This window comes from Doryrhamphus excisus, chromosome 3 (assembly GCF_030265055.1).
Source record: "Doryrhamphus excisus isolate RoL2022-K1 chromosome 3, RoL_Dexc_1.0, whole genome shotgun sequence".
In the NCBI taxonomy this organism is placed as follows: domain Eukaryota; kingdom Metazoa; phylum Chordata; class Actinopteri; order Syngnathiformes; family Syngnathidae; genus Doryrhamphus; species Doryrhamphus excisus.
In genome coordinates, this window is record NC_080468.1 from 3,513,301 (window position 1) to 3,527,301 (window position 14,001).

Genomic DNA, 14,001 nt, shown 5'->3' on the forward strand with positions numbered 1-14,001 from the left:
AGCATTACTGTCTGTAGATATTTTGTTCATTTTTTCAAAGACGCATCAGTCCTCTCATCTCTGTCTGGTTTTACTGTTCTACCTCATTAGCATAGCCAACCTATCACACTGTGGTGCGGAGTCATTATTAAGTGTGAGCATTTTCAATTAGTCCACACCTCCCAACCACGGTTGGCGCCCCACCACCTCATCCCTCCATCCCACCACCTCCCGGCTCCTCTGTGAGGCAGACACCACACAGCAGGGCAAAAAAAACAACATGCAAATTTCCCAATCAGATCTTGAAAAAACAAAATGGGGAAAAAAAAAGTTTTTACAATTTAGCAGAACAAGCTGGAAAAACAAAAGCGTTGGTTTGTAACTTTATTTCAGCTATTTTTTTTTCGTTTTAAAAGCACTTTGTTTTGCAATACAGACTGAACAGTTTTTCCATGATACATGTCGTACTGCATATGTCAAACATTCATGCCAAAAAGAAATATCACTGATACATTTCCAACAGGGACTAAATCAAGTAAAAAAAAAAAATGATTTTTGTTCTTTAAATAGTGATAACAAAGAGGACAACACTGCTGCGAAGCATTTGACTGCTTCTAGTTTGGTGTTATCAGTGGGAAAAAACAAGAACTCGTCATTCATTAAAAAAAAAAGCATTCAAGGATGCTTGTGTGTGTTAGTGTGTGCCTTGAGCAAGAAGTAAGGCAATTTCTGTTTTAATAAAAAAAACAAAAAAAAAACACTGATGACGTTTGACAAGTAAATGACTTTTTTTTTTTTTTAAAGGTTTCAACAAACACAAGTGAGGATAACAGAAGAAAAAAATGGAAGCATGGTTAGGTTTAGCAAAAACAACAAAAAAAAAACAGAAAAACCATGTGTCCACATGAATATCAAAGCTGACTTTGAGGCTACATGTTAGGTAGGCGGTGACACCTACAAATCCTATTTTCTTTGTTTGGGGCAGCAATGCAAAATAATTTATCTACAGTCCCAATCTAAGTGTTCCAGTAGATTGTAATCTCTATATTAATAAATGCTGATTTTTGAGCGGCAATACACTTAAATTAAGAAAACAATACAAGACAAACAGCACCTTTCTCTTCCCCTCCACATAGGATGTTTGCACAGTAGCAACAGGCTATTGTACAATAATGCTGGACAATACCAATTGAAATCTAAAAAGTATAAATGTGTGCAACAAAGACTCAATGTGTGTCTGTTTGGACGCTAGTTTGGCGGCTCTGGTACGACTGTGATGTGCTACCTGTCTGGAGTAGACCTGCTGTGTTGCTGTTCGGCTTCTCTTCCTCTGACAGTACCGCTGACCTCTTGAGCTCATCGTGACATCTACACTTTAAGAAATACTCACGGAGAACCTTGTAAGTTGCCATACTGTTATGAAGACCACTTTAAAAACAAGCTATACTTGGATGCTTCCGACATATATAAAGGATGAATAATCAACAATAAAAGTAGAATCAAAATAGCGTATACAACAAAGACGGAGCAATCAACCGCCTACTTTTTGTATCCTTTTGCTCGGTCAGTTCTGGGTGAGATTCAAGAGATCTGCCCATTAAGTTCGTCTGTCAAGAAGCTCCTACAACAGAGAGCTTCCAAACGTCACAAGTGCAAAATAAAAAAACAAAACAAAACAAGGATGTCCATGAAGCATCTTAATAAAAAGTCCAGGTTTCTCCATGTTGTATAACAGAGTAAGACATTAAGGGATGCGCTTTGGTGGCCGACAGAGGCTGGTGTTGTGTCGCAGGAAAGGTGAGGTGATAAGAGTCTAATAGAGGAGGATGCGGCGCTCGATGGCCTTGCGACAGATGGGGCACTCACTCATTCGGTCGCCGCAAAGCTGGCAGGTGCCGTGGCCGCACATAAAGATCATGTTCTTGAGCCGGTCCAGGCACACTGGACACATGGTCTGCAGGTTGAGGAAGGACATGTTGGAATTAAGACGGGGGGGGGGGGGGGAAGCCACAATGGTGGCTTGACTTATGTCTGCAAGGCTGGCTCACCTGCTCCTTGATGTCCTGCAACTGCTGCTGGAGCTTCTGGACATCGGCGTTGACGTTGGTATTGTCTTTGTCCCTCTGCAGGGCCGGGATGTTGTTGCTAGCTGTTTTGGACACATCACAACAGCACAAAAAGGTTGATAGGAGACATGTCATGGGCTAAACATGTTAATAGATTGCATGTGCAGCCACATCAGAGGCCGCCTATGTCACTGCAATGCAGAGTCAAGCTCCAAACACGAGTATATTACAACTATATTATGCAGATCCATTCATAAAATATCATATCGTACAGGCATTTGACATTAATAAATCCAAAGCAACTATAAACACAGGAACATTGCCAGAATTGGTCATCTGTGCTGTCCATGAGAAAGTATCAGAGTTATCCAGTAGATGGCCACAACATTAGTTTATGAGATAAAATACAATAAATGTTTCAAAAATTCTGCCTTTATAGTATTAATTAAACTTGTTGTTTCAGTGATCTGTTTTATTATTGTGTTTGTAATGTGCATATACCATCTCAACACTGAAATTAATACAATTAGGGCTTGGAAAAAGTATAACAGAGTAAAATGCTCCATATAACCCCTCCATTCAACTGTCTGACGAGTTTTCTATATTGGCTGGGTATTTGATCAACATGCACTCGACAGCGCTAGTGATGCCAGATGAGCAGTTTGCTGTTTACCACTACGACATTGGTTCTGTTACTGCTGTGTTGTGCAATATACTGTATATGTTGCAGACTATAAGTACGAGCCAAAAATGCACAATGAAAAAGAAAAAACCCATAAAAGTAGCACTGGACTATAAGTTACATTTTTGGGGGGTAGCTTTTTTAAAAAATAAAATAAAATCAGAGCCCAAGAACAGACATTTCTAAATGAATAGGTGGTACGTTAACATAACATACTAACAAGCATTTGTGTTCCGTCTTTCTCATTGGTCTTTATATGTAAGTTGATGTTTACATGATACATTTTCAGTGGTACAGTGATAGGATTAGCAGATACTGGCACACAAGCCTAAAGCGCCCTCTCGTGGCTGTCAGTGTGAAAACAAAACGTATATAAGTTGCTCTGGAGTACAAGACGCAGGACCAGCCAAACCATGAAAAAAAGTGCGACTTATAGTCCCAGAAATACGGTACTTGTTACAAAATACAACATTTCCACTTTCTCACATACTACAAATAATAATTTAAGTAAAAAAATTAAATTGCTATACAGTTGTACCACTGTATCACAGCTTTTCAAAATATAATAATAAATGGATTCTGTTTTTTTTGTTTTGCTATAGCCTATTAGTATAAAAATGCATGTTTAGGCACATTTTTTTGTCCAAATTAAGCATTTTCAAGCATAAAAACGACTTTAGTGAGGATCCTAACCTGCTGTATGTACAAGTGCACGATATCTACATGCAAAAACTGCAAAATTTGGGGATCGGTATGTGCAAATTTGGGAGCATGGAGACTCGACGTCGCGCTTTTAGTGTAGGAGGAACTTTTCTTGGGCTTCAGGTACGTGTGATGCACGTGCCCTCTGCTGCCAATGAGCGCACAACACACCGACAGCGTCCCCCCCCGCCACACACACAAATAAAAGCATGCAGAGAGCACAGACCTCCGCCAAACGGCATAGTTCCTCCATATTGAATCACACCTTCTTACAATTCCCCCCTTTTTATTTCACATTTTAGTAATGAAATAACATGTTCAAGAAGCTACATAATGAATATAATACACAAATAAAAAAATATGTTTTATTTTTTAGCAATAAACAGCCAATAGGATTCTCTGGCTGCCTTTGCCATGAAGAGATAATGGCAGTGTGAATACTTTACAAAAATGACATTGAATCACCATTTTTTCTGAGACTTTGGCTTTTCTATGGTCTTAAACTTTTGACCAGCTGATGAACAGGCTATTTCACATTAAAGGTGAAATAAATTGCTTCCTCACATTTTCTCTCACTCCCATTTCTTCTTTTTGCATTTTGAAGCTCTACTTAGAACCTCCTTAAGATCCAACAGTGTACATTTTTGCAATTTTTCAACTGGTCTTAAAATTTTCACCAAGAGTGTATTAGAATCTGCCCAGCATGTATGTGTCGCTGAGAAAAAAAGGAGAGGGCATTAGGGGGCCAGGGAAAAACTGTGGTCATGGCTCTGATAAGGGATGGGGTGGGGTGGGGGGGTCATGGATGCATACTTACACCAACTTAGTGCCAGATTGTTGGGCTGGAGAAGATCCTGCGATCCCCCTGCCATAGAGTTAGAGCTGCCTGCTGGGAATAACCAGTCACATTGTTATAGCAACTACCTAGTAGTTGGCCTGAGGACCCACGACTACTCACTACAGCCTCTTAAAGAGAGGTTTAGAGAGAGAATTTGAAGAAGCCAGCAGGAATTAAGAGGGAAAACAGAACCTTTAAAAGATTTTACATAATTAAGAGGCATGGCGAGGCTTAAATTAAAAAAAGCCTGCACTCACTAGCAGCAGGGAATCAGGGGAATTTCATGCACCTTGATTTTGCTTTTGCAACAGACATCAACAGTTGGTGTAGCTGGGCTTAGAGGGTGTATGTGCGTTTGAGCCTGCTTTCTCACTCCTACGTGTTTGCTAGAATTTGTATGCTGGCTCAGTGACACGACGTGGAGACAGTCGACGTAATAAAATAAAAACATATATTTAAAAATATGTGACCTTGCAACAGTTTCCCTTTTAACTCAACACAAAGTAGAGTATGCACTCATGAGATGTACAATGAGATATGGATTTTTTTTTTTTTTTTTTTTAGATCACAGAAAAGAGGATGGAGTCCAAATGCAAAATAGACTTACACGCTTTGTTAAAATCACTTATTACTGATAGAGCTCATATCCTTTGCATATTCAGTTGCAATGTAGTAGATATAACTGTTTGCGCATTAATGTTGGAAAATATCATGGAAAACATAGGTCTGTTTAGCATATGCCTTGTGGGAAGCCACATTTGTTCTAAACAAGTAAACACTTTGCACATCACTAATAGATAACAAATGGAGCATTAGTCCACATTAAAACCACCATGATTGGAATTTGCCATTAGGATGAAAATAGATGGGAAATAAACAAAAAAAGAACATGCATAAACAAGGTGGCAGCAAAGCAAAAGGGGGTAAAAGGAAGAAAAAGAAAGAAAAAGAATTAAAAGGGAACGTGTGGAAGATTCACTCACTAAGGTCATCATCATCATCATCATCATCATCATCATCAGCGGCATCATCCTCCATACCTTTCCCTCCGCAACAAAGCACGAAGGGGGTGCGGCGTTCCACCACAGCCCGGCACTGTACGCACTTCTTCATGAGGCTGGCACAGTCTGGGAAGAAAAAGACAGTAAAGTTAAAGCAAAACTATTCTGCTTTTTCCACTTTTCTGACCTATAAATGTTATTAGAATGTTGTATTTTTGTTAAACGATGCCAAAGTTTCAGATAATGAAGTTTGCAAATTTGGAAGGGAGCCCTGAAAGAAGTTTGGGATGGCTCTGAACGCTCAGTTTCAGAGAGTTTTTTTTTCCAAACACTGGCTCCTTGTTACATAGCCAGACTTCTTTATATATAGACACAAATATGATTTTATCTCGTAACATTATTTTTTTCCTTGTAACATTAATACTTTTTTATAATATTATAATTTTTAGGAATGGGTTTGTACTGTTGTGAATATTTCCCCCTAAATTTCAGGGTGGGCCAATTATAGGCCTTTTTACCAGCTCAGTGGGAACAGTGTTGACATGTTTGAAACTTACTCTCACAAGCGCACATGTGGCCACAGGGCTGGAACAACACGGCCGCTTTTTTGTCAGAGCACACAACACACTCCTCGATCTGTCGGTCACACAAAAGAAAACAAAATAACAACAGTTAAAGGCATGTGAATAATAAGGCGGAAACCATCTATCGGTTTATCTATTCATCTACCATCTATGCATCCATTTATAGTGCAAAGGGGAGTTAGATGCTGACCCCTATTGGACTCCAGGGTCTGTACATGTGTCTACACTTGATGGGTAAATTGAATGGGGAAACATGACGATTACAATAGACCAGACAATGTGCTGCTTTTCCTAATACAGGAAGTATATGCGATACCTTGGTCCGTGATTGGACCTGATCTTTGCAGATAAGACACTTCTTGACACGTGGAGAGCACAGGGAGCATGTGGCAATGTGTCCGCACGGCCCGAAGAGTGTGTCTCTCTTCATGTCGGAGCACACCATACACTCCTCCAAGGACTCCATGTTGCTGTTCAGAGATGGGCTGCGCGTGCCCACTGGGCCACTGGAATATGGCGGTTAAAAGATAACAATGTTAGAGCGTAAGAGGGGAAGAGCATGAAACACAGCCAAAACTTGTGTTTGTCACCATCCATCTTCTATGCTGCTTATCCTTACTAGGGTGGGGGGGGGGGTATGCTGGCCAACTTTGGAGCCAGATGAGGTGGCTCGGATATCTGGTCAAGATGCCTCCCATAGGCCTCCCTGGGGAGGTGTTCAGGGCACATCCGATGGGTTGGAGGCCTCAGGGAAGACACAGGACACATTGGAGAGAGTATGTCTCTCAACTAGCCTGAAACGCCTCAGAATCCATCGGGAGTGTAAAGTCTGAGCTTCCCTGTTGAGGCTGCAGCCCCAGAAACCCAACATCGGATAAGCAGTAGAAGATGGTTGGATGGATCTTCATTAGAGTTTTTTTTTTTTTAACATTGATAGATTTGAAAAGACACTTTAATGTTATAAAATAAGTAAATAATGTTAATTTCAATAGCTAAAGTCAAATTTGGTTACATTTTACAGTGTAACATGTTTTATTAAACCACATGACATGTTTGCTAGGTTAGCATGAAGATATCACATTCCTGGTAAGAATGTGACTCCATTGGTGGACATTTACCTGCTCTTTTCTTTGTGGCATTTTGCTAGTGCCTTGCAGAGGCTAGGGTCAGGACACAAGTCCAGAGGGGACTGGCCTTTCTTGTTACGAATGGTCAAGTCGGCTCCGTTGGCGGCCAGGAAGCATGCGATGGATGCTGCGCTCTTCTTCTCTGCCCCCTGGGTGCCTAAGCCCATGATTAACTGGAGACAATGAAATAAACAGGAGGTGAGTGATGAGCAACACGGACGGCTTGATGCAAAAGACGTAGGTCTCCAGTTGAATCCTGTGGAGTCTGACGATCCGTGTCACATCACCAAGCAACGGTCCAATCAAAGACATGTTGTAACAAGCCTTTCCGACAGTGTAACTCCATAAACCCCACCTAAAATCTCATTATCTCAAGATCCCCCCCATCTTCAGTCAGATGCCCCAGCTCGAAGTCTGACAGTGATCAGCGTGTAGCCAGCGGAGCTAATTCAATTCTCATGTCGTAGAAAGAAGCACGACAGGAGAGCGACCCAAGTGCACACATCTCAATTAGGCCTTCTGTTTGGCTGCTTGGTCCAGGGGAGGTGCAGCAAGCGTGACGGAGGCAAGAGAAGAAGTAAGACGGAGACTGGAGGTGGCAGCTATGTTCTATCCCTGCAGGTAACTGTAGGTCTACAAACCTCTAACTCATCCCTGTAGGAAATGTTGCCCATATACATGTCGTGTTGGCCTCCCCAGGGATGAACTTGTACAAGCTGCTGCTGAAATGGTTGTACGAGTTGCTTGACTGCCTCCGTACAAGTGTCAAGCTGCAGTCTTGACTGATGAGCTAAGTAGTGTGAAAGCAGTGGTGCAAGACAGAAGGTGCTCTGAGCACATTTGTCCTTAAAAACAACAGAAAGCTCCTGTCATATTACGGATCATTGACTAGCATTTTTTCTATAGATTCATATAAACAGTAGACCATTCTTTCAAATATAGGATTTCTGGCTAGTGTGTTTACTATAGTAAAACGCTCCTGTCATATTAAAGATCTCATACTAGTGTTTTTGCAGTAAATTCCTAAAATCAGAAAGCACCCCTGGCATGTGGAAGATCACTGACTAATGTTTATGCGCTAGATTATTAAAACAACAACAGCAAATAACTATCATTTTCAAGATCGTTGACTAGCATTGCTGCAGTTCATTCCTCAAAACAGCAGAAAACGGATATCATGCTGAAGATATTTGACTAGTCTTTATGCAGTAGTTTCATAAAACAGCAGAGTACTGCAGTCATATTGAAAATCTTTGACTAAAACCTTTGCAGTAGATCCTTAAAAACCAGCAGAGCAACCAGTCACTCAGGCATGTAGAATCTTGCACCTGATTCCTAAAAACAGCACAAAGCAGCTCATATGCTGAATACGTTTGACTAGTGTTTTTGCAGTAGATTTCTACAATCCCTCATGCAAACTCTACTCACGCTATATTGAAGATTTTTGACTTACATTTTCATACTAGGTCCTTAAAACTTCCTGTCCCATTGAACATCTTTGAGGCATTTTTGAAATGTGCTTCTTCTTCTAAATTCATTACTATATTCATGGTAATTTGGTAAAATTATAGCAGAGCCTTGCATTGACACACAAAATAATAGCGAAGGGAGAAATACATCCCCTGGTCCTTGGCCTTCTGAAGCTGTAGCCCTCACAATAATTTGGTTGAATGGCACCAAAAAAGAGGAAGCATTAATGCTTTTACTGTATACCGTGTTCTTAGAGGGCTCCCAGGGCTCCACTTTGGTGACATCCTGCATGTCTTGGAGCTGCCGCAACTGGGATAGCGTGTGGTGTCGCAGCGCCTCATGAAGTGGTGTGTCTCCGTCTTTGTCCTGCACTTCAAGCTTAGCTTCGGCTCGCACCAGCAGCTGTCACACACACACACACACACACACACACACACACACACAACAAGAACAAAGGAAACTTTCAACAGCCATCTTTTTTATTGTGCACTATAAAAGGCATAAAGCAGGTTTACATGTCGCTGTTGGCAACGTTGAGTGTCACCGTTTTAAGGGTTGCACTTCAAAATGGCCTTTTTATTGAGTCCACAAGATGGCAGCGTTGTAAACTCAATGCAACATTACTGAAGACATGCAGTAAGACTGCCTCCCAGATTTAGTGCATTAGTGTTGCACAAGACAGCCGCTACTACTCTGTTTGACACTGTAAAACAATGAGAAAATATTTAAAAAAAGACATCTTACTCTGACAATCTGAGTGTGCTGACGCTCCACTGCCAGGTGTAAGGCTGTCTGCTGGTTGACGTTCTGGATGTCCAAGCTGGCATTGCCCTGGGAACAAGAGGACATATACCAATGCAAAATAATGAAGTATTTTACAAACACCACCCATAAAGAGACTTCCAGGATACTAAATACTTTGTATGATACAAAATTGTGCAGGCTTCGTGTGCCATGATAGAACCTTGTTTTTCTTTAACCTTGTCAATCAAGAGAAGGGCCAAAAAAGTCTCCAAGAACATGTGATTATTATTCCCCAAATTGCAAACTCCTCAGCTGAGAAGATGTGCAGGGAAGCTAATCATTGTGATCAGGCAGCTAATTAATTCTGTAAGAAATAAGAATGCACTGGGTGGCTTGCGGGGAATCTGCAGTGCACCTTGCACAATTGCTAAACAGTAGGCTGAAGCATCGCAGCGAAACAGCCCATTGCAGAGAATTATGGGAGGGGGAGGTGAGGCTTTCCCCACTATAACCGCATGTGGGGGACATTGCAGCTATATTTCTGCCACCCACCTTAACCTACATAACCCAGTTGCTGCTTAGTCAGGTGACTTTTGCGGCAAACTCCTGTAAGTCTTCAGGGAATTAAAAAGGAGGAAGGAGACCATGAAGTCATGATTGCATGAGGAGGAGGGTATACGGCCCGGCAAGCCTTAAAGAACACCCCTGGAGGCCCCGTGAACCGTATGGATACAGTAAAAAAAAAAAAAAAAAAGGCAGTTACAGCAGCTTGAAGCGGTCTACAGCTTGCTGGCTGCAGGGAGTGCAGTAGCTCTTAATGTATGGTACAGTCAAATGAGCCAGAAGTGCAGTGCTGGAATACTGCAGAATGCCTGCAAAGAGTTGTTTTTTTTTCTATTTACATATAATAAGAAGTTGCATCTGTTGTCAGATATTTAAACTGGTGAGGCATGCTTGCTGTTTTTACCTGATGGACTAAGAGCTCCGCAACTTCCACATGGTTGTTAAGAGCAGCCAGGTGCAGTGCGGTGTAGCCGTCGTCCTTTTTCTCGTCTACAATCCAAGGCCTCGGCAGTTTGGAGAGTAACACACGCATTGCACTGCAGGGAAAGAAACAAAAGAACATTAGAGTGACTGATTGGGCACACCACAAAATGGTAAAGCCATTAAAATCAATCACACAAAAGGTCTAAATTAGTGATATCAAATGTCAAAATTAATCCGATTGCATCTAAATATCACACAGCCACAATTGAGCAAGGTGGTATAAGCCAATAAAGTTTCCAAGGATTTTAGCACATCTGCTTCACAGCAAGATTCAGTAACACCAGGTGTATCCCGAGTCGGGCCCTGGGGCCATTTGTGGAAAAGTTACTGGCTCTACAGCATATTGTAAAAATGTCATTTTTGGGTATCTAATAGGGCACCTATTATGCTCACTTTTCAACCCTTTTTATTGAGTTGTGGTCTCCTATAGAGCAGCTACACACAATAACCCTTTTGTACCTATTCCAGGTGTATTTCCTTTGATTTGTGCTTCCTGCCAAAACGGCCCGCCTCCGGGCATGCCCACTCTGCTGTGATTGGTCACACGCCCAAAGTGCTTCATAACTATGAACCATATAAGAAAGTCCGCCCTCTGTGATGTCACAAAAGAACAGTTTTAGCATGCCTTTTAAAACCAAGCGTTTTGCAATCCTCATTATCTGAAACTTTGGCATCGTCGAACATGGGAATACAACATTCTAACTACATTTATAGGTCAGAAAGGTGTAAAAGCATCATAGGTCTCCTTTAAATAATGTCATTCATTTTAATTAAATATACGTATGTATATACTGTACATATACGATTGTGTTAAATGTAAATGTATTTGATCTTGTGAACTGAATTATGTGATGTATTTCTTTGTAACTTGATGCATGTTCAAATAATAGTTCTAATAATTGTAATTTTAAAAAGGTGACTATCTGTATGCATCCTTTGGTGGAAAAAGTTTGTTTTATGTGTAAAAGTATATTTAATCAAAGGACGAGTGGCTCTCCTAAGCATTCTTATTTTACTCATGGCTATTACTCCTCGCTGTCTGATGACAACAGATTTCCCCCAATAATGAACCGTTTTATGGGGAAGTATTTCATTTAAAAACATCACAATGACCAACAGAGCACCAGAAACATTAATCATCCATCTATGCTGTACAAACACTTTTCACACCGTCCAAACTAATCACATCTGTAAAGCAGGTTTTCAAAAAAAAAAAAAGGAGGAAGCCATTTTCGCTTTGTGAACCACAAAAGTCTCTCTCGTTGGGAGGCAAAAAATGGTAATCACACAAGAATTCACTTCAGTATCTTCTCTTGGGAGAAACACAAAGGGGGTGGACGAGGACTACCATGATGTTTATACACTGTTGTTTAAATGAAGTGCCCTGATGTGGTATAAAGGGAGCTGGTTATTTCTGCTCCACTGAAGGTCATTTGGAGGGTGCAAGCTGCAAAGAAAGACAGCGAAATGAAGGAAGAGTCCGAGGTCGCATCACTGACGTGCAGTAATATCAACTGTAGTAGATATACAATCACCTGAAGTTTATATTGTTCTTGCATTACAATTACAATAATAGAATAATACCCCCCACACATCACAGGATTTGGGAATAAATAAAGATTAAACAAGAATGGAAGGCACCCCTAAATAGAGTGGAGGGTGCATAAACTGATGATATGCAATGTGATCAATTAGCAAAATATGGTAAGGAATTGGAAACGCAAAAAATCTCTGAGCCTGGCTCTCATCTCTGGTTAGGGACATGCTGTGTCTTCAATAAGCATTTAAGCATTAAAGCAGCAATGCAGGAGGAACGCTTCTGACCTTGATTAATCCTCAAGAATCATGTGGGGCATTTCTTTTAACTGCAACAAAAGAGGACGTATGGGGATTTTTATATTATATTATATAGATTTAATATTTTAATATATATATTTATGTGGGTACTAGAGTGTTTATGTCCATAAACAGGACACTGGGGGCCATAAGAAGAGGACATGGGGACAATCAATGAAAAATGAAGTAAAAAGAGGAAGAAAAAAAAAGGGGAGGCTGACGTATTTGCAGAGGTAATCAAGGGTGGTCGCTTCCTAGTGAGGGTTTTGCAACTGTTTCTGACGTGTTTGTGGGGGGAAAAAAGAGCTTCATCAGCACAGCCTCTTGAGGGAGCCACAGGAGGAAGCGGACAGTGAGGCAGGGGGGCCGGCACCAGGATTTCCATGCGGACAGAGATGTGTAGCTTCTGTACTACTGCAGTGAATAACAGTGCAGCACTGCACAGCAACCTCCCTCTCGCTCACTCTCAATGCACAGAGACTTTACGTACCTGCATTGCTTGCAGCTACTCAATGCAGACCGTGGTGGGGGCGGGGGTGGGGATGCGATAGCAATCGTAATCGCACCCCTCCTGCCTCATCTGTCATTCATAATGTGTCGCCACTGTTACAGATAACTATTTGCTTGCGTACTGTAGATTTAACCTCTCGTAGGAGCAGGGGACTTTCTGAGTAATACAATCCACCGCACCCCCACTGGGAAGGACCTTCTTACACAGGACTTAGACAAGCAAATTATCAAAGAAAAGACCCTGTCACACTAGATTCTCGCTCAAAGCTATAACATAAAAGCGGTACATTACATGTCTTTAGCCTACATCAGGGTTTACCAAACTGCTTAAATGCAAGACCAAAATTGGAAATAGGGACCCAGACTGGCTAAAATAAACACTGTCACTATCACATCAACTTATATTGTACACATTGGCACTGTAAAGGGAAAGTCAGGACAATTCCAATGACTGACAGGGGCCCCAGTAAATGGGTAAATAACAGGGATGGCATATAATATTGGCCACCGATAATTATTAGCCGATATCACCCTAAAAATCTGATATCGGGTGATATCACAATGAGTTCACAATGAGCTGACCAGCTGCTTTGAAATCGCAAGTGGTTAATATTCCACGTACCATTCTTACTCACGGTATCTTAAGGAAAGTGCTAACATCACACAGCAATGTTAGAAAATAACAGACAATTATCAGACAACAAATAATACAGAATAACCAACAACTATGTAAGCGCTGAACATGTAAATGCAATTTACAACATTGGCCGGCCACAGCAGTGGCGCCTCCCACAGTGGACGACGTACTCCTCCAGCTGTACAGTGTGGTTCTCCCCACCTCGTGGACACACTGCAGCATAATGTATCCACAGGTCGTCATTAGAAATACACAAACTCGCCAATGGCTATCGTGTACACACATCTGTAAATATATTTTATATTTTATATTTATAAAATATTTAATAGTGATTAATCACATTCTGTCCACAAGTTAACTTGTCATTATTCACATTTAATCGCAGATAGAGCTTCATGACTGCCGTCCAGAAACTTACTGTTCCCGAAATGATCATAAAACTTATTTTGTGTTGGCACACTTATTTTGAAAGACCTCAAATTCAAACTACACTTTGGTGTGTTTTCATTACAGTAAATGGAACTGGCTATAAATTATAAACATAAAACCACCACCGAGTGAATTAAAAAAACATACTGAACAAAGATGTCTATGCTTTTCATAATTACATATTAAATAGAAATTGGAATAGAAGGACGAGTGGTCATGGCTTTACATTACATGTGAAAAATATGAGAATGTTCTGCATCTACACCTTCACAGCACCAGGCCTTAGCATAGGATCATTCTTGTGTGGGGCATCATGGGGCGTTACGCACATGTTCGGAGCAGGAACTGC

At 41.0% G+C, this 14,001-nt stretch overlaps 1 protein-coding gene across 7 annotated transcripts in view; it reads right to left on the reverse strand.

The window, feature by feature from the left end:
- Positions 1–350: 350 nt before the first annotated feature.
- mib1 (MIB E3 ubiquitin protein ligase 1) overlaps positions 351–14,001 on the reverse strand; it is a 48,040-nt gene continuing 34,389 nt past the window's right edge. Inside the window, exons 13-22 of one of the 7 annotated variants that reach the window (XM_058066445.1) lie at positions 10,161–10,293; positions 9,194–9,280; positions 8,693–8,851; positions 6,971–7,152; positions 6,169–6,358; positions 5,826–5,904; positions 5,308–5,394; positions 4,247–4,315; positions 2,028–2,128; positions 351–1,933 (exon numbers count right to left, since the gene is read on the reverse strand). In XM_058066445.1, the coding sequence (XP_057922428.1) occupies positions 1,793–1,933; positions 2,028–2,128; positions 4,247–4,315; positions 5,308–5,394; positions 5,826–5,904; positions 6,169–6,358; positions 6,971–7,152; positions 8,693–8,851; positions 9,194–9,280; positions 10,161–10,293 (1,228 nt within the window). In that variant the 3' untranslated portion in view covers positions 351–1,792. The other 6 variants (XM_058066444.1, XM_058066443.1, XM_058066442.1 and 3 more) reach the window with 6 other exon arrangements.